This window comes from Gymnodraco acuticeps, unplaced genomic scaffold, assembly GCF_902827175.1.
Source record: "Gymnodraco acuticeps unplaced genomic scaffold, fGymAcu1.1, whole genome shotgun sequence".
NCBI lineage: Eukaryota > Metazoa > Chordata > Actinopteri > Perciformes > Bathydraconidae > Gymnodraco > Gymnodraco acuticeps.
The window spans coordinates 2,496,621-2,519,549 of NW_022992177.1; the positions used below are offsets into that span (position 1 = coordinate 2,496,621).

Genomic DNA, 22,929 nt, shown 5'->3' on the forward strand with positions numbered 1-22,929 from the left:
TTATTGTCATTTTGTGACGGTGAACTTTTATTCTGAAATCCTGCAGCGGATGTTGTTGTCAGCTGACAGTACTTCCTCCTCCTCGCGGATTTTCTTGCTTGAATTCGCTCACAATTACATTGTTATTCATTTCCCTAACCAATATTTCATGTGGAATTAACACAAAAACAATTGAGATGTCTGCTAAACCAACTTGTCTGATTGTGGCTAGTGCGTCTCCTCAAGGTGAGTCAGTGCTACCGGCTGATGTGTGATGTGACGTTAACAGAGATAATAATAACACAAAGCAGTGAGTTTATTTCAGAGTTTTCTATCAATTAGAGTTCAGCTGGCGTTATTTATTAACTTTAATAACATGTTAACTGAGGTAAAACATATTTTGCTAGCTATCTTTTTGCATAACAGTAAGGCTATGTGTTATGTGATGAGCTCTGATGTTTGGTGTGTTTTGATCTTCCAGGGGTTTCAGCAGCTTCTTTCCATCAGTCCTTCAGCCTCTGTTCCTCCGTGTTCAACCTCCAGACAGCCACACCTGGGGTAATACTGTTTATACCTGCTTTAGTGGATAGTTACTACATGCATATACTGAAGTAGGCTACTTTGAGGTACTTGTTTTTAAAATTCCAGTGCTTCGTACAAAACTCCATTACATCTTGGAGTCGAATATTTTACTTTTTAGAGCACATATTTTGGCTTACGAATGCAGATTTTTTTTATTTCGTCCATGTCCAGTGTAATTATAATTGAATATCTTTTTAACTTTTTATTTGAATGTTTATTATAAAGGAAGATAGTATTTTTCTGAAAGGTGGAAGGGAAAATTGGCAAGTTATATTTCCCCAAAACATAATATAAAATAGTAAAACCCTGACTTTGACATGTTGCTTTATCAATATTAAAGTAAAAATAAAAAGTTAAGTCTACTCTTAGTAGACCTGAATTCAAATGTTACTTGCGTAAGAGTACAAAGGTATCATTGGGAAACTGCATTTTAACAACAGTACCTCAGTATTGTATGATACACGTGGAGACAGAAAGGAAAATCAGTTTTAAACCAAAAATGTAATAATATGTACATTAACCGTAAGAAGGTAGAAGAGCAAAGCCTTATTTCTAGCAATGTTTCTGGTTGAATTGTCCAATCCAAAAAAATGTTTTGTATGTATTGCAGGGAAAGCCAATAGACTTTGTTGGAGTGGATGAAAGCACTGCTAGATGGGTGCAGGACTTCAACGTGAAACCCTACGCAACACCAGCCAAACTTGAATCCATAGATGGTGAGGAAAATCATTTCATGGTAAATTGGCTGTTTTCATGTGCTCTGGTGGTTAGACTTTGCTCAGTCATGTCATGATGACCCTCTCCAGGTGCTCGATACCAGGCGCTGCTCCTCCCAGACTGCCCCGGGGCGCTGAACGACCTGGCACACAGCGGCTCTCTGCACCGCATCCTCACACACTTCATCTCCAAACAAAGTGAGTGTGAGGCTAACCTTAAAAAACTGTCAGTATTTAAAGTATAAACCTGGTGTAGAGCCTTGTTTGTTTCTGTGTGCAGAACCTGTTTGTGCAGTGGGACAAGGAGTGTCTGCGCTGTGTTGTGCCACAGAGGGGCCAGAGGTGGATCTTCAGTGGATACAGCTTAACAGGGGTAAGTCTCCCTCAATTAAACATGAAGGTAGTATCAAGGGCTGTGATATATCCTTTCAGCAACAACATAAGGAGGTCAAACTGTATGTGAAAAATGTGTACGTGCAATGTAAGGTAAAGCATATCAATTTAAACATGTTATGCAACAACATTTGTGCTGCTTTATATGAAAATGTAAACTTGCAGAGTTCTCAAAACAGGTGAAAATGATTGTATGTTTTTGTGCTGCAAAAATAAAAAAATATTGCAATGACATTTTAGATTTCTTTTTTAATTTGTGTTATTGTGAAGATGATGCTAAATGTTTTTCCGAATCTAATTAAACTAAAGGGATTTAAGCTTTCCGAACCCTGCAAAGAAAAAATTCAAGTGTAATATATTTAATCACAGTTTCTATTTCTGCTGAAAGCCCTCAGTGTTTGAACTGGTGCGGAGGCCTGACTTTGCCAACCTGCCCTTGGTCGTGGAAGACTTTGTGAAAGACAGTGGTGGATCGTACACAGGTGAGCTGAGCTGCAGAGCATGGACATTAAGTAGGTAGAGTAAATAATAAGGATTTCTAAAACTCTCTCCTGTTTATATCTTTGTTTTACAGCAAGTCAAGAAGATGCCGTGCATGTAGTCATAGACAGACACCTAATAACTGGTCAGAATATGCAGTCAACATCACTTGCTGTAAATAATCTAATCCTGCTTTCAAATGCCAAGTGAAAAAAAGAAAATCAGGAGCACTCAAATCCATCAACTCAGTTGTTTCACATTTGTATTCATGTAAATAAACAAACATTCATCTCAGACAAATATTGGAAGATACTGGTTCAGAACAGATGTTTGGCACCACTGTAAATACAACTTCATAACTTTCCAATGTTGTAATTATAAACTGATAAAAGCCACACAAATGTCTTGATTTATCATTTTAAAAAACGAGAGAAAGCAGAAGCAGTTTTGAGTATGTTTAAAGCATCTTCACAGCAAGCAAAGCTGCGACTGAAAGCAGAAATGTGAGCAATGGACAGTAACAGCAGAAGATTTCTGGATCTGGACTGAAGAGAGGCTGCAGATGTCTGCTGCTCGCGAACAAAAGAAGAATGTACCCTTCATTTAAAAGTTTTACCTATTGATGATCATGCACTCTGACTGAACTGTACAAGTTAAAAATGTTACCACAATTCTACCAATGAAATGGAATAAAACATACTGTGTCTGCTGGTAGTACCTTACGAATGAACAGATTACTGTTTTTCTCATGTAGAGAACATTTCAACATTTTCTGGTCCAATAAGCTGAATTGTATTTAAATACATTCTTTCAGATTTCTAATTCTGTAACAAAACACACAAAAGTATAATTCCTGCATACAGAGCTTGATCTTTTGATGCTTCCCTGTTCAAGGAAAAAAGAGAAAATCCCATGTGCTGATGCTCCAAAGTCCACAGGTGTCACTTCTGGAGCCAACTCTCATAGGAGATCATAGAAATAGTCCAGTCCTTGTCCTAATTCCCATAAGGAAACTCCTGTTCCCAGTTCAGTAGCTAAAGAGATCCTCAGGTATAGTGACTGTAAAATAAGTAAATGATGTTAAAGTAGCAGTTAAGGCAAGTTATTTTAATGATCTAAAAATGTGCAAAAGACTTACCTTCAATGAGGGATAGTACACCACATGCTTAACTGCGTTGTTCCTAGAAATTAAAGTCACAAATTGTGTTAGAAGATTGTGTCTGGAGATTTTATTTGTTAATTGTGTACTTTAAGATAAATGAATTAATTACCTCTTATAACTGAAGTAATGCTCTGCAGACTGTTCGTCCCACAGAAGTTTTGGCCTATTTTCTCGCAAAATCTCGATGTACCTACAGGAAACCAGAGACAAGTTAGATCATAAATAGATCATTCAATTATTTGCACAGCCTTTTACCTAGACTTCTTAGCTTCTTGTTACTGTATGACACAAAACTGTAACACCAAGTTTTGGAAAAAAGTGTGTTAAAAAATAATTACGCAAAAATATAACTGAAGTATTCCAGTAGTAGTCACAGTATTAGCTCACCTTCCTCCCAGGAGTGGCTCCGTTCCCTGGCTTGCAAAATCAAGGCCATACATATTGAGTCCAAGCAGGATCTTTTGCCTCCACTGAGTGTTGGGAGCTAGCTGGAGAACACAGTCTCTCATCCAGGGCAGGGGGGAGCTCGGGCCCGCTCTATTGAACAAAAACAAACCCATAGCAACTCAGAACATTGTCAGCATTAATACTGTGCATCTACTTCTGCATCACTGGCTCTCTCACCTGGCACCGCTGGAGTAGTCGTACGTCATGAGGCTGAATCCATCCACGACAGGGGCCAACTGCTCAAACTCTTCCCTGCCAAACATCCCCGGCTGCCCCGTACTGATAACGACAGGAAGGAAAAGAAGCAAAAGGGGGAGTCAGCACCAATTTATTAGGATTTATTGTCACTGAAAGAAAAATGATTCCACTCACCTGGTCACAGCAGGAGGGATGACAAGAATGCAGTCTAATCTTTTAGCCTTCAGAGTCTCACATATGTGTTTCACCATATGTACAAGCTCCCTGTGTGAAGATTATTTTTACATGTTTGATTATTTGTATTGTCTTCTTGAAGCGTCAGACAAAAAAATAGTAATAATAAAGAAGGGTCAATAGGATAACTCACTTTCTTTTGTCTCCGCCAAGCTGGCTCCACACCTCCAAGGTGAAACCATCGAAACCTTCAGTCTGCAAAAACACAGCTTCATTAGACACAGGACAAAAAACACTTTCGCAAGAGAGTTAAAGCTAAACAAACCCATTTTTTACCATTGCAACATCCACCAGCTCACTTCCCAGCTCTTCAATTTCATCTTCACTCGCCAGCACACTACTGTAGTCCTGGTAAGACCAGCCATCAAATAACAGCCGAGGCACTGAGGGTAAACAAATTTAAGCAAATAAAACCAACAATAGATTCTCATCCGACACTACTTGCACACATTCACAGATCTGAATTGTGGGCAGTGGAGAGGACATCTACTTACCCATCCTGACTTTTTTGTTAGACTTGCGTACAGCTTTGACCCAGCCTGGAGAGACAGAAAGAGCCCTTTATTAACATATATTACTAAACACTTCCTATTTGACTGTCAATGACGCAAGTTCTATACCTGGGTCATGATCGTGCAGTCCGGTAACGTCAAAGGTTTCAGCTCCTCGTCGGCGGACTTGAAGCCAAACTGGACACAATGAAGTCAGTTTAGCACCAAACATCTTGGCAACGTCGTAGCCGTGGGCATTCCACTGGAGGGTAGGGGGAAAAAGGACATGTGATTAAAAAATATTGAGTCAAAACATCCTACACAGGAAGGATAAGTTCAAAGTAAAGGACCGTTGAAGTATATCTTAATACAACAGCTGCATGTACATGTTTAATTAAAAGGTCTCTGCAATACTTCCTCCTCTCCATTCTAAAAATGGATAACATCCTGGTAACACTGAGTAACTTCTAAAGTAGGTAGCAATCACTCTTTTATTTTATCTGCAGGTTTTTATAAATTATTTGATCGATTAGTTGTTTTGTTTTTTAGAGTCGAATACACCAAAACGTATATACTCAAATTGCCCTTTTTCCAACAAGCAGTGTAGAATCAACAGATCTTTCATTTACCATTGCACGAAACTGCTCTTATCTTTTCTGTAGATAATGCAGCATCAGCGACATTTGACATTCTTGCTTGCAATATTAGGTCAATTATAAATAGATATTCAAAAAGTTGCCAATTATTTACTCGGGACTTAAACTTGTAGCAGAATATTTTTTCTGTGTAGTACCATATCCCAGTATTTCTTCCGGCAATGCATTATAGGTCTGTGAGTATTGCATTCATTATGAATCTAAACGTATCGTTTAATGCCGTGTTGTCATGTTATACAGTCTATGTTTGAACAGTAGCAAGGGAGGATGTAGATGTGTTTTTGACTTACAGGTGTGACATATCCAAGCACTCGTCCTTGAAAGGTTCTTTTGATCCGAGCCCAGTTTCTCTTTTCCTCCTTCACTATGTCTTTCCAGAGCGGGTCTGACACAACCAGGCCTCTCTCCAGAACAGACAGCTCAGATAGCGATGTCTAAACAGTGAGATCAAAATGAACAGAACATTTCAGTGACAGATAACAATCATATTCATGACTACAAACATGACAGGTGGAGCATATTCCTGATTCTGGACAGTCAGGTAAGCCCAGTGAAATGTCAGGCAGACAGACGAGAGCTTGTTTGACCTGCAGCACACAGCTCACACTTATTTCAAGGTAAACACCAGAAGTTATACTCACCTCAGCATCAGCTGCTTTATGCGACTTCTTTGCATCCTTTTTTGAAAGAGTGGCACTGACCAAACAGAAGCATGAGATGGCGTGCAGCAGAAATAATGTCGTTCTCATTTCCAAACAAAGGCAGTGAAAGGGAGCCGTGAAGCTGTTAAATATAAAATGTGTTAGCAGCTCACAGTCTGTAGGTTTGCAGTGCAAGTGCTTCCTTCCTGAATGAGATCAGGTAGATAAAACCACCCAGCATATCCTGCTGCGGTTTGAAGACTCACAGAACAACGAGACAAAAAAGACCCGTTCACACTGCTGAAATGTACAGTTAATGACCTGGTTCTGACTATCGGGCGGGTTGATTGACAATTTAGCTCAACGTGTTTCTTTCTGGAGCGTCAACGAAGCTGGGTGACTTCCGGTTGCGTGTTTTTCAAAATAAATGTATGTGAGCGCGCTAAGTCATCTGAGCCGATAGGTGGCAGTGTAGCTATCATGCTAACAAGCTAGCGCAACAAAAGAAGACGGCGATGAGGTCAACAAACACACTGGTGTAATGTAGATATTTGCAGGATATTTCAAAGTTCTCCCGCATGAATAACATTAAGGTTTCTGCTTTCTGCTCACCTGTGGTCTCTTCAGGTAACTACATTAACAGTTGAGTGTCATTTTCTCCTGCTAGCTGTAGCTAAAGTTAATCAGTTTTTGAGTGCAGTGTGGTTAGCACTTAGCAAGCTAACATGTCAGCATTCAATAAGCTTTTAAGGTGTGTATACTATTGACTAAGCTGTACCCTGCCTGTGTTCCCTCGTGTATTGCCTTACATTGTTATTCCTTATATTAAAGTGGAGTTAAAAGTGTTTGTCACTGAGGTGCAGTGGGTATGGATGTTTAAAGTTGCATAGTATGGATATATAACAAAGTAGAATTACCTCACTGTAACTGTACTTAAGTAAAGTTCTTGAATAAATACAGTTAGCTACATTCCCCCACTGATGAGATGTACCCTTGATAATGAGAGAACTATCATATCCAATGACGACAACAGTTTTTAGTATGACCTTTTCTGTTGTCTATAGCCTAAGGGAAGTGTAACTAACATAATGTTTTGGATCTGTGCTGAAACATTTATCATCTTTTCTGTCTTTTTAGTTAGCAATGGCGGTGGAACAGTTTGTGTCAAAAACACTTGAGCTTCTACAGGAGGAAAGGGAGGCTGAAATAGAGGAGAACAGGTAAGAAAGAATAACATCCAGACTGTAATACTTAACTTAATAATTGGATAATTTGGCAATTTTGCTATGCACTTCCCTGAAGTTAGGGATTTTGGAAAAAGATCCTACACTCCAAAGAATTAAGCTTGGTAATCCCTCTACCTGATTTACCTTAAATCTGTGACTAAAACACTACAATGTCTTGTTTTGTGCCTACAGGATATGGCAGGAGAACATCTCTCTGAAGGATCTTCAGAGTAAAGGGGTTTGCCTGCTGAAATTGCAGATAAGCAGTCAGTCCACAGGTCTGTACGGTCGCACAGTCGTCATCTTCGAGCCACGGAAACATTTGGGTTTTACATCTCTGCCAAGCAACAGCTTTGGACCTGGTGAGAGGGAATATTTAAACGTCAGATCTGTGTGTTGCTGTGTGACTGTAGTTTCATTATTGTTGCTTAATAATTAAACATGTATGTCTTTGTAATAGGTGACATAGTGGGCTTGTATGACACTGGTGGATGCACCGCAGCCTCACAGATTGGCACAGGGATAGTGACAAGGGTCAGCCAAACTGCGATAAGTGTGGCCTTTGATGATTCTAACGATGGCCTCAGCTTCGATACAGATGGTCTTCACAACCTCTTAAAATTGGCAAATGATGTTACCTACAAACGAATGAAAAAGTGAGTGACGTCTGTAATTTAAGACAAAAAAAGAGAGTTATGCAACCTGTGAAACATATTTTTACTTTTCCTGTGCTTGCAGTGCCTTGAATACATTAAATGGATACAGAAATGGACCAGCGGCCAATCTGATAGACGTTCTCTTTGGAGATTCAACACCTTCTTCACAAACACAGCCAAGTAAGTGACACTGAAATTGTGCCTACTGGTAGCACATCCAAACTTTCCAAATCAGAAAAAAATCTTACAATACAAATAACTAACTCTTGGTATCCTATTATGTTTCATCAGACGAGTTTAAATTCTTTAACTCCAACCTGGATGATTCCCAGAGAGAAGCTGTGTCCTTTACTCTGTCTCAGAGAGAATTAGCTGTGATTCATGGACCACCAGGCACTGGGAAAACCACCACTGTGGTCGAGATCATCCTGCAAGCAGTCAAACAAGGCCAAAAGGTGCAGAAAGTTTATATTTATTAGTGCATGTGTTAATACTTTTCCTCCTACTTATTATTTCCTTACATTTATCTTAAGTTGACCTTTTCGTAATTGAATGATGTGTTTATGCAGGTCTTGTGCTGTGCTCCATCCAACGTGGCGGTGGATAATTTAGTAGAGAGGTTAGCCCAATGCAAGGCTAAAGTCCTGAGGCTGGGTCACCCTGCCAGACTGCTGGAGTCCATACAGAAACACTCACTGGACGCCATCCTCGCTCAGAGTGACAGTGCAGGCATCATTGCAGACATCCGTAAAGACATGGACAAAGCATTTGTACGTATTTAAGTGTGTGGTCCTCTTACTAGCATGTGTGACATTTTGAATGATTTCTAATATATATTTTTCTCAAGGTGGGAATAAAGAAGATGCGTGAAAGAGGAGACCGGGTGAACTACAAAAGGGAAATAGGGGAGCTAAGAAAAGAGCTGAGGACCAGGGAGGCAACAGCCATCGCCCAGATCCTCAAAAGTGCTGATGTTGTGTTATCAACCAACACAGGTCAGTTAGGGCTCCGGCAGGGTTTCCGCTAGGATTTTTTTCTCGCCGGTCAAATGTCCGGACAGAATTTATTTTACCGGACACATTTGAAAATTACCGGTCATATTTCAATAATAATAATAAGAGTTGTGTAGCAGAGTTTCCGTTAGCAGGTAATTACCGGACTATGAGCAGATATGCTTCAGTTTAAAACTCAGTTCACGGGGCTCATTTTTATATTGCTTCAGTTTATAATCGTAACAGATCGAAAAATTCAGATTCATTTTTCAATAAATTATTCAACAAACAACATAATTATTACATTCAAACAAACTACTTGTAGTAGATAACGTACATTATTCAAAAGTTTACATTAACTTTGAATAATAACACGGGAGAAACGGACCCTCTCTTTTCCCCTCTCCCTCCCTCTCTCTCCTGACAGCCCGTCAGTTTCTCATGCAGCTCCTGCAGCTCGCTAAACAGAGGGCGGGGCTTCAGGTGATTATGCAGAGCTGCGTGTCTCGGTCTGACTCAGCAGCTGATCTGATCTCTCTCTCTCTCGCGTGTCAGGTTATACTTCACTCGCGTTTATGTCCATATCGATCAGATCCAGCTCTCCTGATCGGCCTTTATAGAGAGCACCGATCAAACTATTAAGAGTGAATATCGGCCGATAATGACCGGCGGCCGATCTATCGGAGCACCCCTAATTATTACCAGACATTTTGACCGGCAGATTTTGAATTTACCGGTTTTTAATAAATTGTACCAGCTAAAAACCGGTAATTACCGGCTAACGGAAACCCTGGGCTCCGGGTGAAGATAATGTATTTTCAGTGATGATGAAAGGCAATCAGAGAGCACTTGTTTGTGTCTGCAGGTGCTTGTCACACTGGTCCGCTGAAGTACCTGCCAGCGGAGCACTTTGATTGGGTGGTGATAGACGAGTGCGCTCAGGCGCTGGAGAGCAGCTGCTGGATCGCCCTGCTCCGAGCTCGCAAGTGCATCCTGGCTGGAGACTACAAGCAGCTACCACCGACCATCAAATCACAAAAGTAAAGAAACAAGAACCCAATTTCATCTTTTTGTGCATTATTATTTTTTAAAGAATTCATTTTATATTGGTCCTGCTGCAATAATTGAAATATTTTCCTTAACCCCTGAAAACATTAATGACGTTTTTATTCTTAGCAATAAAAAATTCCAATGAAATAAAAATTGAGCTTTTAAGAAATCATCAAGCTTTATGCTGCGTTCACACCAGACGCGATGCGATGTTTGAGGGCGGCGCGATTACATGTAAAGTCAATACAGAGACGCGGACAGACGCGACTTAGCTCCGACGGCGAGCATGAAGCGATGGACGCGGCGCGAATCACGCGATTGAGGCGATTGGACAGTGTCACGTCAAACGCGAGAGTTCAATTTTTTCAACTCGAGCGTCAAATTCACGTGACGCGTTCTCGCGGAAGCCAATCAGCGTTGGGATTCCCTCTGACGTGCTGCTGTTGATCAGATGTAAAGATGGAAGAGATGATCGTTTTGAATGACGCGTTAAAACAAACTGCAAGCCGCGGTGAAACTTGAGCGATTGGAATGCGAAGCGAATATTCGCATCACGTCCAGTGTGAACACAGCATTAGGGTCCAATAGTAATTCACCAGGACTGTGTGTGCTTTGATCAGAGTATATTGACAGTGCTGGCAACAAAAGCAACATCTAATGAAAAAAACTCAGCGCATTTGAAATAAAAAGCTACGTTTGGGATTGGTGCACTGAAATATGTGCCCTGTCAAACCAGTTAGAAAATCACAGATACAAACCCAAACACAGTAGTCTTTTATATAAAATAAAGAATAACATTTAGTTCTATTTCGTATATGGCTTCGCCCTCTAAGGCTATCGCTATTGGGTTATCCCTCTGCGCCCCCGCTCAGCACTGAAACACTTGTAGTCCACGCCTTGGTGGGCCTCACCCTCGGGCCTCCTTCCGGTATAAATAGGAAGGGTGCCCGGCAATCTGCTCCCTCTTTTCTTCTGCAAACCAGCACAGTTACTGAAGCACAGCCTACCTGGGGTCAGAGCATGCATACGCGGCTCTAAACCAGCAGGTAGCATGCACACACTGCGCTCATCTCCCCTCGGGCGACAGGAAGCGGAGAGCGGACGCTCTTGCTGCTGTGGCCGAGGAGGACGATGGGCCCGTCCAGGCTTACGAGCCCGCGGACGGGGCCTCGTGTCCCTGGGGCCGAGTGCCGGGCAGGAGTCCGAGGAAAAAGGCAACTCCTGCCCCGTCTCCCTCCACAGTTCGGTTCTCCCCTCCCTCCTCTCCCCCGGACGGGGGAGACAGAGTCGGAGCAGGGTGCCAGCTTGGTGGCCGAACATGCTTTCCCCCTCTCCGTCACCACAGCGCGGCGGCGAATAACATCACGCGGCTCTCCAACTCGGTGGGGACACTGGTAGAGCGGTCCACCACCGCTCATTCTGTGCGCGTCCGTCGCTGGCAGGTGAGGATTTCCGCGTGGGTGACACAGATCCAGCGCCACCTTGGGCTGAAGTATAGGCGTCTGTTACGGAGACGGCCAGAAAAGTGCTACTGGACGCTCCAATCAGCCCGGACGGGCTGCTCGGACCCCAGTTCCACGCCATGGTGGAGTCCATGAAGACGGCTGCGGAACATGCGGACGGCATTCGCCAGCATGTACAGCTGGCTCCAGCCGGCTGAGCTGCCACAGCGGCATCAACGCCCGCAGCAGCTGCGGCGTGCGTCTACGCCGGCCACAGGAGGCCACAAGCGGAGAGACGCCCACAGCAACCGCCTCGGCGTCAGACTCGCCCTTCGGCGGCTGCATGGGCTCCGTCCCACGTCTCCACTCCCCCGCCATCCCAGAGACAGGGTCTCCCGGTGGCGAGTCAAAGGGGAGTGAGGCTCCCCCGCTCCTGGTCTGCTCCGCGAGAGCCTCCGAGGAAGCAGAGCCGGTAATTAAGCCGGCTGCCACTAATCTGTTGATTAAGTAGACAGCAGGGCTCCCTGCAGAGCTCGCGGCATTCCTCTGTCCGAGATACGCCTCCTACACACGGTCATAATAACCCATGAGCGCCGGTTTAACGCCTCATGTGGACAGCACTGCACACACCTCCACTCATCCCCTGAGCGTGTACACGCCTCATGATGACAGCCGGAGTGAAACGCAGCGTGTGGAGGCTTCCTCGCAGCCCTTTCGCGGCTGCCACTAATCTGTTGATTAAGTAGACAGCAGGGATCGCTGCAGAAGCCTGCCGGTTTTAACCTCGGTTAATAACCTGCAGAGCTCGCGGCATTCCTCTGTCCGAGGTACGCCTCCTACACACGGACGCCTCATGTGGGCAGCACTGCACACACCTCCATCCATCCCCTGAGCGTGTACGCGCCTCATGATGAGAGTCGGAGTGAGACGCAGTGTGTGGAGGCTTCCTCGCAGCCCTTTCGCCTCACGGGCAGTGGCTGCGAGGGCAATGGGTATTCCAGGCTGAGTGCCCCCAGCGGCAGCGCCCGCAGCGCCACGGCGTCAGGGCTCGCTGCAGAATTCTGCTGGTTTTAACCTATCGGTTAATAAACTGCAGAGCTCGCTAATTAAGCCGGCTGCCACTAATCTGTTGATTAAGTATAGACAGCAGGGCTCGCTGCAGAAGCCTGCCGGTTTTAACCCCTGTTAATAACCTGCAGAGCTCGCAGCATTCCTCTGTCCGAGATACGCCTCGTATACACACGGCCTTAATAAACCCATGAGCGCCGTGGTAACGCCTCATGTGGGCAGCACTGCACACACCTCCATCCATCCCCTGAGCGTGTACGCGCCTCATGATGAGAGTCGGAGTGAGACGCAGCGTGTGGAGGCCCCCCGCGCAGCCCTTTCGCTCTAGGCCCACCTTGGGTTGCCTCACGGGCAGCGGCGGCGAGGGCTCTGGTGTGGCTCGTCGTTATGACGACCACAACACATCTCGAGCATGTGCACCCGCTCTCAGAGTGTTTCTCGGAGTGGCAGCGCGTGTGTCTGATGGACAGATGGAGGAGCAGGCTGATCAGCAGAGGGTACACCCTGCAGTTCGCCTCTCCCCCCCCCCCACAGTTCAATGGGATACAGGAAACACTCCTGTCCTCCCAGAAGCTATGTCTTGCGCCCCAATCCGAGCCGCTGGAACTCCTGTTGAAAGAGGATATTTCCAGGGTTCCTCAAAGGGAGAAAAATCAGGGGTTTTCACTCCCGTTATTTTTCTAATCCCGAAAAAGACTGGGGCAATGAGACATCCTCGATCTGTCAGTATTCCACATGCTGACGATCAAACAGGTGCTGGAATGTGTTCACCAGGACGACTGGTTCACTTCCACCTGAAGGATGCATGTATACTTCCACGTACCCATCATCCCGAAAAACAGGAAATTCCTGCGGTTTCTCATTTCAGGGAATATCAGACCAGACAATCGTCTGTCGTTTGGATATTTCCTGGCTCCTCCCATTTTTGTGTAGATAAGGCTGGAGCCGCTACACAGAGGAGGGATGAGAGGGTGGCCTCTGGACGACCTGCTAGTTGCTGGCTCGCTCCAGGGAGGAAGTCGCTTTACAGACGGTACATCTCGTATCGCATCTGTCAAAGCCTGGGTTTCATAATAAATTGGAAGAAGAGCTGTTCTCTTCCCTCTCAGACAAACGTTTATCTGGAGTGGAATTAAAAACTCAGCCAGCAGCAGAGCGCGCTCTCGCGGCAGCGAGTGGAGAAACTGACAGCTCTCCTCCGGCGTGTCACAACCCACACAGCACTCTCCGTGACGCAGCTGCTCGGCATTGGCGTCAGCTGGTCACGGGGGGGATTCCCTGGGTCTCTTCCAACTGGGGGACACTCCAGAGGTGCTTCATTCACTGCAGAAGCCTGCTGTTTTAACCTATTGGTTTATAAACTGCAGAGCTCGAGGCATTCCTCTGTCCCAGATATGCCTCCTACACACGGTCATAATAAATCCACGAGCACCGTTATAACGTCTCGTGTGGATAGCATACACACACCTCTCATCCTCTGGGCATGTACGCGCCTCATGATGAGAGACGGAGTGGAATGCAGCGTGTGGAAACTCCCTCGCAGCCCTTTTGCTTCACGGGCAGCGGCGGCGATGGCGTGGCACGTCACCATGACGACCATTACGGCACACACAGAGAAGCCTCTCCCCCCAGCAGTTCCATGGGATACAAGAAACACTCCCGTTATCCCAGGAACAGTGTCTTGCGCGGTTTACTCCCGCTATTTTTCTAAATCTCGGAAAAGAACGGGGGAGTCGCCCCGTTGCTGTACAATCAAACATGTGTTGATTTGCACAGACAACAGGCCACGGCTATGGAAGCAGCCTACCTCAATCGCCAGGGAGGAGTACGATCTGCGCAGCTTCTGAACGCAGCCAGGCGGCTGCTGTTCTGGGCGCGCACACACGTTGCTCTCCATCAGAGCAATGTATATTCCCGGCGAATTTAACCGAGGGGCTCGCAGAACGCAGCAGCCGTTGTATGCGAGGAGTATGGAGACTCAGACCTGTGTCACGCACACTGGCGACTCAGTGGGATTTGGCTTTGGTGTTACGCACACTAAAGCAAAGCCCCATTTGAACCTGATCAGGTTCCCCTTAACTGTATTCAGCCAAAGTAGTACTGCTTTTGGCTCTATCAGAGAAAAGGGTGAGTGATTTGTCTGCTCTCTCTGTGGCTCCGTCATGTCTCCGGATCCAAGGAGATGCAGTTCAGCTGTTTTACGCCCTAACCCGGCTTCATGCCTAAGGTCATCACAACTCTTTTAGGTCAAGAGTGATCACCCTGGCTGGCTTCTTCCCCCCTCCTTACAGGTCGAAGGAAGAAGCCACATCTCATCTCCTCTGTCCGGTGCGCGCGCTGTCCTGCTATGTGGCGCGCACGGCAGCATTGCGCCGTTCTCAGCGCCTGTTTGTGCATTACAGAGAGCGCTCGATCGGGCAACCTCTGTCTACACAACGGCTGTCACACTGGCTGTGTGAGGCTGTGTCACAGGCATATGTCTCCTCTGGGGGGGAGCCCCCGGAGAACATCAAAGCGCACTCCACCAGAGGAATTTCCTCCTCCACGGCGTTGCGCGGAGGAATGTCAGTGGAAGATATTTACACGGCTGCATCTTGGTCTTCCCCCTGTTCATTTATTCAATTTTATTTGAGGGATGTCTCCCATTCCTCTCTGACGCACCCTGTACTGGGTGTCCTGTCAGAGTGAGTGACGTCAGGGATCCAGCTGTGCGCCTCTCTCCTGCCTCGTGGCACACAGAGAGCGGCCCTTTTTTCCCCTCGTATGAGAGGGATGTTCCCTTTACTCTGACACACTTCGTACGGAGTGCCGGTCAGAGTGAGTGACGTCAGGGATCCAGCTGAGCGCTCTCCTACCTGGCTGGCACGGAGAGAGCGGCTGTTCCCCCTCTATGATCGCAGGACAAGGTGGGACCTTCGTCTCTACTTTCTCACAGCGGCCGGTATGTATTGTTCCCAGCCTTCACCCCGTCAGGAAGATAGGCATGTTTTGCTATGTTCCAGGTACGGTGATGCGCCATTACGCATGGCACAACAGGCAGGGGGTGTTATGGAGCAGGTGTGTCTGTGCTTCTAGTGCCGGACGGACCCAGTGGGGCGCAGACTACATCATGCTTCGCCCTTAACCCAATAGCGATAGCCTTAGAGGGCGAAGCCATATACGAAATAGAACTGAGGTTACCTACTGTAACCCAGCTTCTATGAGTATTGGCGCAGCCCTCTAAGCGCTGGGCCCCACTGGCTCTACGAATAGCTGAAGAAAAGTTATTTTGTATGGGAGCAGATTGCCGGGCACCCTTCCTATTTATACCGGAAGGAGGCCCGAGGGTGGGGCCCACCTGGCGGGTGGGCGTGGACTACAAGTGTTTCAGTGTTGCGCGGGGGCGCAGAGGGATAACCCAATAGCGATAGCCTTAGAGGGCTGCGCCAATACTCATAGAAGCTGGGTTACAGTAGGTAACCTCAGTTTTCTCTTCAGCACACCTCAGTCATAGTTGCACACTGTTCTTTTTTTTCTCCACAGGGCTGCATCAAAAGGCCTGTCCCTCAGCCTCATGGAGAGACTCATCCAGATGTACGGGGACTCGGTGGTCCGCATGCTAACAGTCCAGTACCGCATGAACAGTGCCATCATGGACTGGGCCTCCAAAGAGATGTACCAGGGACGACTTACAGCTCACAGCTCTGTAGAGAAACACCTGTTAAAGTGAGTGTAAGCTTGATGATGGAGAGTCTCTAATGTTTGTATATCCGTGAATCTAAAATTATAACAATTGTGTCTTTGATGCTGAAGAGATCTACCTGGAGTCGCCTGTGTTGAAGAGACCAGCACGCCGCTCCTTCTTATCGACACAGCAGGCTGCGGTCTGAGCGAGATGGAGGTCACTGAGGAGCAGTCCAAAGGCAATCAAGGTTAGTCATTTTTATTGTAAAGAACACATCGTTTTATTACAGATAGGGTTTTATGGGATCTGACCGTGTGTGAACGTTATCCTCAGGTGAGGTCGACATCGTTGAACTGCACATAAAGGCTTTGACTGAAGCTGGGGTTAAAGCTAAAGACATCGCTGTTATCGCTCCGTATAATCTACAGGTAGGTCACTGATTGGAGGAACTGTACTGTAAAATACATGTTAACTTAACCTCTTCTACTGTACTGTGTCAAAGCAATATTTGCATCATTTGTATTGAATATTTTATTAATAAAATATCTAAACTTTCAAAGGATTAAAAAGAAAATACCCCAAAAAGAAAATGTAATACTGAACTAGAATTCTAAATGACATTAAAAGTTATGTACTCAATAAAAGGTCAGAAAATAGTAGAAAAATGGCATTCCCAGTTTCTCAAATTTAAATGACCAAAATGATCTCTATATTTCAGAGGCTGCAAACCTTTTTTCTCGAAAAATAATTTCAACAGTTTATCATTTATTGACAGTTGGAGATTGTTCTTCTTTCAATCAACTGTTCAATCAGTCGACCAGTTATTGCAGATTCATAAAGTAACTCATTGATGTTCTGGTCTCTGTAAAGGTGGATCTTCTGCGTCAGAAGCTTTCTGCGAGGCATCCTGAGCTGGAGATAAAGTCAGTGGATGGATTTCAGGGCAGAGAGAAGGAGGCCGTGGTGTTGTCCTTAGTTCGATCCAACAGAAAAGGTAATTTATTTAGCTAAAAAAGGATGTCTGATTCTGTAACACCATGAATGTTAGCTGCACTTATTCATGTATTTGTTAACTCTTTTAATTCCAGGGGCAGTTGGATTTCTGTCAGAGGACCGAAGGATTAACGTGGCTGTAACACGTGCGAGGCGTCACATCGCTGTTGTGTGCGACACGCAGACTGTCCAGAATCACTCTTTCCTGAAGTCCCTGATCGATCACATGACTCAACATGGCGAGGTCAGAACAGCATTTGAGTACATCCAAGACATTGCGCCACAAAACTACACCCGTGACCCCAAAGACACAAAGTCTTCCAGCAGCTCCACGTCCACCAAACAGAAGGTCAAAGATCAGCCTCCCAGCAGGACGAAGCCACCGCAGAAGAGTTCAACCGGAAGCAGCGCTAATGAAAATACTGCAGGGAAAGAGAAGCACACAAAGTCCAGCTTAACATGCCTGACAGAGGAAGAACAGAAGAAGAACAGAACTGCTGAGATCACGGCGCAGGTGGAGAGCTTTCTGAAGGACTTAAATCAGAGTGAACTACAGTTCCCATCATCCTTTAACTCTCATGACCGCCTGCTGGTTCACCAGATCGCTGAGGAGATGGGCCTCGTGCATGAGAGTAAAGGGGAGGGAAAGGACAGGTGCATCACTGTCGCCAGACCCCTGGAGTCAACACCCGCTGAGGAGCCACCACAGGAAGAAGAAGAAGAAGAAGAAGAGAAGGAAGAAGACAAAGTCCAGAATCCCCAGAAAGAGCAGCTTTCTCAAACCGCATTAGACTTAAAAAGTTTACATTTGGAGCGAATGAAGAGGGAGCAGCAGAAGAGGGAAGAAAACGCTCAACAAAAGAAGCAACAAAACATCATCCTGCCAGCTCAGGCCTCGAAGAAACCAAAGGCTGCTAAAGGTAGTAGAAACATCTCGCCTGAAGAAGCACTCACCAGTATTTGTATTTTTCATTACTCTTACTCACATTTTTTTCTAGATTTTTATTTGATGCCAGAACATTTTTTATTTCAGTTTGTCATAGTCCAAGTTGTTGTCTTTAAAAGTCTTGTTTTTTCTGTCCAAAACCCAAAAGAATTGGCAATTACTTTTGATTACAATTGATTATTTGCCCAATTGTTTCAGCTTTATTTTTAAATTGATACGATATGATACACTTTATTGTCCTTGTAAGGACATTTGATTTGGAACGGTCCAGCAGTTCCATAGAAAAAGCAAATCATAAATACTACATAGTACGTGATAAAAGACAATACCATATTCATACATGACTTATGTGCACAGACGTACATGCACAGACAACACACTGACAATGACCACCTATTGCACAAACCCCAAGGCCAACAACAACAACAACAGCTGTTATTTTAATCCGTCTGCTCCGATATGTTTTCAGCTTCGAACCTTTCCATTTGTCTCCCAGTAAAGAGTAAAACGAAGACAGGCGCCTGCGGCATCGCTGCTGCCGCCGCTCCAGACGAAGACTTCGACACACTCATCAACGCCGTCATAAAGGCTGAACGTGTGTGCAGTTTCCTGAGGTGCAAAGCTTCTGTGCTGATGCTCGGACAGCTCTGCCTGTTCTGCAACAGGCAGTACTGTCTCAGTCATCATATACCAGAGGTGAGACCGGAACAGACCCCAAAGAGTAGATGTTCTTTTTTACTATGTAGTCGTTTTTAAAATCCATGGAGGAAGGAAAGTATTTTATTAGTCTGTGTATTGATAGTTCGCCATAAGTGACAACCTAAATATAAGAAAGGTGTTGTTTTCTGATGTCATGTGTTGCACCTTTTTAGGTTCACGGCTGCGGAGATAAAGCCAAGTCTCACGCTCGCATGAGAATAAGCAAGGAGGGCGTTCTTTACGCCGGGAGCGGGAAGAAGGATAAAACCATGGACCCCAACAAGAAAGCCTATCTGCAGAGGAAACTGGATTCTAAACTGAAAGATATGTCAACACAGAGGAAGCCAAAACAGAAAGAAAATGAAAGTTAATAACATCAACTCTACATATTTATATGACCTGAGACTGTCTTCTAAATAACATTAAACAAATAAAATGTTGAAAGTGTTGTGTCTTATTTCATCAACTACACGTACAGTGTCATACAATTTGCTGCTGAATTTCATAGAGAAACTATTCAACATCTTCCTCAACTCAAGCACCATGTATTATTTCATCACCTATACAGTATGATGCCTGTCCAACCATCAGATACAGTGTCATGTAACTTCTGCTGAACTTCATATTGAAACAGTGCAACTTTTTGCAAAGTCTCCCTCCACACAAGCACCATGTGTCTACTGCATGTGAGACTCTATGTTCAATGCTACTGTCTGAGGACAGATGATCAGCTGGCTGCAGTGTTTCCCCTCTGCACTCAATCCAGGGGAGAAGAAGGGAAACATCCTCTCTGTGAATCTGTCTTTGAAAGCGTATATTATTGTTGAATCGGCCTCATTGATGAAAACAACCTTTCCTTTGTCATTGTCCAGCTGTACAGTGATCTTCTCAGGTTTCTGCTTCAACACCAGCTTGGTGCGAGGCGAGGTCTGAGCCCAGAATGAGTCTCCATTGCTCACACCGATCACCCAGAAACCCTCGCTGGGGTTGAGGAAGACGGTACTCCTCCTCTTGATGGACTCCCGGGCCACTCCGATGTGCCAGTCTTTGCCCTGGCCCACCTCCACCATCCAGCTGTGCCTCCCTGACGTGAAGCCGCTGGCCCCCAGCACACACACACGGCTGGTGAAGCGTTCAGGGTTATCAGGGAGGAGCTGCTTACTGCTGAACTGCACACAGGTCAGATCTTCAGACAGCTTCAGGTTGGACTGGGCCGTGTTTGGATCCAGAGTGATCGGGACTGAAAGTGTCAAAAATATTCAGTACATTAAAGGTCCCCTATAATACTCTTTTTCATCAATATATTATAGTTCTCAGTTATACACAAAACATGTCTCTGAAGTGTTTGGCTCGAAATACCAAACAGATCATTGCAGCATCCCATAAATTCCTCTGTTTCAGCCCTGTTTCAAAAGTGCTGATTCTCTGTCTTTAACTTCAGATGAAAATAAGGAGCCCCTCCCCTCAGAGATATTTGGTTAAAAAGAACACAATGGTGCTCCACAAAGGAGGAGATTCAGGATAAGGTGTGGGGGGGGGGGTTACCTTGGTTGGTGATTGGCTAATGGTTACACAACCCAAAAAAACATGACATCACAAAGTGGCCAAAATCTGATCAGCTCATGTTCAGACAGGTTTTTATAAAAAATGGATCAGGACAAGAAGAGCACAAATCTTTTTTTGCTGAAACTTTCAGAATCTCTTTACACAGAGGGGACACATGTTTATGTATAAAAGACATGAAAACATGGATTTTGCATAATAGGTGACCATTAAAAAACTAAAATATTCTTTATTTATAAGCCATTTTCTGTTCACTCACCACATGTGACGGTGCTGGCCATCTTCTTCCAAACTTCAAACCTAAGTGAGCCCAGATGCTTTGCAGAGTTGATCAGGATATCTCTGATACACTGCGGCGCTTGAATGGTGCATTTGACCCTGAAACATGTTGAAATAATTACAACATTGACTTATAACAATAAACTTCCCTTATGGAGACAGTTAGTGCTACGTTTGGCAGATGGTGAGTTACACATACCTTTTATGTGTCTGCTTGTAGTCCTAAAGATCCAGAAAGAAAGTGAAATAAATGCAGCTTATTATTTAAATCTGAGGTGTGTAGCCATACGCACAGCAGGGGTCAGGTGTTTGAGTAAGCAGTGATAAAAAGAAACACCTGTACACTATGAAAACACAAAACTATTCCAAAAGGATAATACATCCAAATATTTTTGAGTGCATGCATGAAAGGAAACATTAATAAAATAATACATGACAAAAGGAAATCACACTCGTAAAGTTAGACACCAAGCTCCTAAGGCCATGAAGGTGTCATTTGGTCATAGCTTTGAAATGTTGATCAGCCTGGCTGTGTTTGACAGTAAGTCACACCTTGTCAGAGCCTATTGTTACTATATTATACTGATCAATCTGGTATTTTGTCGTTAAGAAGGATTAAAATGTCCATTCAAATACATTGGTGGTCTGTGCACAGTGGTTGCTCTTAGCATCTTGTGGCACTGATGGGATTTATAAAGCCGTTATCTATGGTAAAGCCAGTAATTGTACCGCTACTACTGCTTTTGTTTGTGTTATTGTGTGACTTTGGTTATACCGGACTCACAAAACGTAGCAAACAATTTCAATATAATGTGAATTTTTCAGGTGTCTATTTTATAATAAGTGTTGCCTCTGCCCGTTGACAGCAATGCATTGCTTTGCTCCTGTTCCCTTATCGCTGTCTGTTTCTGGGGGTGTGCCATCGACCACTTAGTGTAGCTTATACACTGACTATGGATGAACCTCATATATCCCCACTTTTAAAAAAAAAGCCTTATTGTCACGTAAACAATGGCAGTAGACGTACCTGTAGAAATGTTAAATCCTTGGCTCTGAGGGCCCCCTCGACTTCACTGATGGTGGAGTAGAGGGTCTTGATTTGCTCCTGGATGTTTTCCAGCTTCTCACACATCACCTGCGTCTTGATCTGCTCCTCCTGTCTGAGCACCTTCAGCCTGCTGTTCTCCTCCTCCCTGAGGAACACGTGCAGCTTCTCAAACTCCTCCTTTATCGCTGCCTCACTGTGATTCACTTGGCTCTGGAATGTTTGTGGATATATTTTTGGCAGACACATAAAAGAATATTTGTGTGTCGTCCGGGAAGGAACTTTTTATCTTGGCGGAAACTGAATGAGTGAGACTAAAGAATCAGAATTCAAATATTAGAGGTATATCAAAACACACAATTATATCTTTACCTGTATATAGCGTTTGGTTTCCTCCCATTGCACCTTTGTCATGTTCAATAATCTGAGATGTTTCCTCAAGGACTCCAGCATGGCTGAGATTTCTTTCTGAAATATTCAAAAGATTAATAATTTAGTCTAAATCTGGAGCTGAAACTATTATTCTATGAATTGACAAAACATCAATGTGCTACTTTTCTCAGTTTTATATAACTAACTAATTGTCATTGAGATTCGGACAAGCTGGTCTTGGAAGTTATGATGGATGATTTTTATAGATTTAATAATGTATCAATGATTTCAGAAAACAATGAGTTTATTATGAAAGTAATTGTTAGTTGCAGCCCAATCCCCTTTTACACTAGAAGAAAAACAACCAGTTGCAACACATCTTCACTACAGACAAGTCATTGTGTTGGAGAATATTTGCAGTAAATCCCCTTGTTATTTCCCCAGTTTCTGTTTTTACTCTACCTTTTTCTGTGTGGCGGCCTCCTCCACTGGGCTGCACTCGTGAACTGTGTGCTGTTTTGACGTTTGGCAGACGAGGCAGATGGGCTCGAGGTCATTGTGACAGAAAATATTCAGCTTCTCGTTGTGAACCCGACAAACGTCCTGAGTGCTTCTGGTCTTTAACACCTGATATTCGTCCGCAGCTATCTTTAGTTCCAGGTTGATAGGAGGCCTCCCAAGGACAGACACAGCCTGACACACAGGACATTCTCGACATCCTTTCCATTCCCAGAATTTCTTTAAACAAAATCTGCAAATATTGTGGCCACAATTTAGGAGCACGGGAAGGTAGTAAATATCAGAGCATTGAGGACAAAGTAAGTCCCCTTCCGAGAATGAAAGCGCTGCCATCAGGAGGAAGATTTCCTGCAAAGTGAGCTCACAGGAAAACAAACCTCCAGTGTTTCAGGTGTTGTGACAGAAGGCGGTACGATGCTTATCGCTTGGTTGAAAC

General features: G+C 44.6%; 4 protein-coding genes across 4 annotated transcripts; 2 read left to right on the forward strand and 2 right to left on the reverse strand.

The window, feature by feature from the left end:
- The first annotated feature begins 33 nt into the window (after positions 1-33).
- On the forward strand, positions 34-2,872 carry gatd1 (glutamine amidotransferase like class 1 domain containing 1). Its single transcript, XM_034204767.1, is given in 8 exon segments — positions 34-225; positions 461-537; positions 1,172-1,277; positions 1,368-1,475; positions 1,558-1,606; positions 1,608-1,650; positions 2,059-2,152; positions 2,245-2,872. Coding segments are annotated over 8 exon segments (642 nt in total). The 5' UTR covers positions 34-176; the 3' UTR covers positions 2,361-2,872.
- chid1 (chitinase domain containing 1) lies at positions 2,396-6,383 on the reverse strand. Its single transcript, XM_034204763.1, has 12 exons — positions 5,980-6,383; positions 5,629-5,772; positions 4,812-4,944; positions 4,686-4,730; positions 4,468-4,574; positions 4,325-4,386; positions 4,132-4,221; positions 3,937-4,038; positions 3,700-3,849; positions 3,422-3,502; positions 3,289-3,331; positions 2,396-3,209 (listed from the first exon to the last, which is right to left on the reverse strand). The coding sequence occupies exons 1-12, from the start codon at positions 6,085-6,087 to the stop codon at positions 3,111-3,113; spliced, it is 1,164 nt and encodes a 387-aa protein (XP_034060654.1). The 5' UTR covers positions 6,088-6,383; the 3' UTR covers positions 2,396-3,110.
- A 54-nt stretch (positions 6,384-6,437) lies between these two features.
- ighmbp2 (immunoglobulin mu DNA binding protein 2) lies at positions 6,438-19,162 on the forward strand. Its single transcript, XM_034204761.1, has 16 exons — positions 6,438-6,606; positions 7,117-7,199; positions 7,398-7,567; positions 7,666-7,861; positions 7,944-8,041; positions 8,153-8,316; positions 8,431-8,631; positions 8,709-8,856; positions 9,719-9,893; positions 15,936-16,118; positions 16,206-16,324; positions 16,411-16,505; positions 16,948-17,071; positions 17,166-17,990; positions 18,513-18,712; positions 18,889-19,162. The coding sequence occupies exons 2-16, from the start codon at positions 7,123-7,125 to the stop codon at positions 19,084-19,086; spliced, it is 2,973 nt and encodes a 990-aa protein (XP_034060652.1). The 5' UTR covers positions 6,438-6,606; positions 7,117-7,122; the 3' UTR covers positions 19,087-19,162.
- LOC117538845 (zinc-binding protein A33-like) lies at positions 19,153-22,835 on the reverse strand. The gene is made up of 6 exons (XM_034204762.1): positions 22,437-22,835; positions 21,975-22,070; positions 21,585-21,815; positions 20,757-20,779; positions 20,538-20,656; positions 19,153-19,955 (listed from the first exon to the last, which is right to left on the reverse strand). Exons 1-6 carry the CDS (start codon positions 22,824-22,826, stop codon positions 19,393-19,395), a joined length of 1,422 nt encoding a protein of 473 aa, XP_034060653.1. The 5' UTR covers positions 22,827-22,835; the 3' UTR covers positions 19,153-19,392.
- Between the last annotated feature and the right edge of the window lie 94 nt (positions 22,836-22,929).

Bases quoted from the DNA above. Each gene is read 5' to 3' on its own strand.
- LOC117538845 (XM_034204762.1), bottom strand. From the start codon at position 22,826: ATGGCAGCGCTTTCATTCTCGGAAGGGGACTTACTTTGTCCTCAATGC. The intron at 21,816-21,974 runs GTAAAGATATAA...CAAACATTCCAG, and splicing joins AAACCAAACGCTATATACAG to AGCCAAGTGAATCACAGTGA. The intron at 20,780-21,584 runs GTACGTCTACTG...CTGGATCTTTAG, and splicing joins AGGATTTAACATTTCTACAG to GACTACAAGCAGACACATAA.
- ighmbp2 (XM_034204761.1), top strand. From the start codon at position 7,123: ATGGCGGTGGAACAGTTTGTGTCAAAAACACTTGAGCTTCTACAGGAG. The intron at 16,506-16,947 runs GTAGGTCACTGA...GTCTCTGTAAAG, and splicing joins TCGCTCCGTATAATCTACAG to GTGGATCTTCTGCGTCAGAA. The intron at 17,991-18,512 runs GTAGTAGAAACA...TTTGTCTCCCAG, and splicing joins GAAACCAAAGGCTGCTAAAG to TAAAGAGTAAAACGAAGACA.
- chid1 (XM_034204763.1), bottom strand. From the start codon at position 6,087: ATGAGAACGACATTATTTCTGCTGCACGCCATCTCATGCTTCTGTTTG. The intron at 4,387-4,467 runs GTAAAAAATGGG...GTGTTTTTGCAG, and splicing joins AGCTGGTGGATGTTGCAATG to ACTGAAGGTTTCGATGGTTT. The intron at 3,850-3,936 runs GTGAGAGAGCCA...TTTGTTCAATAG, and splicing joins GACTACTCCAGCGGTGCCAG to AGCGGGCCCGAGCTCCCCCC.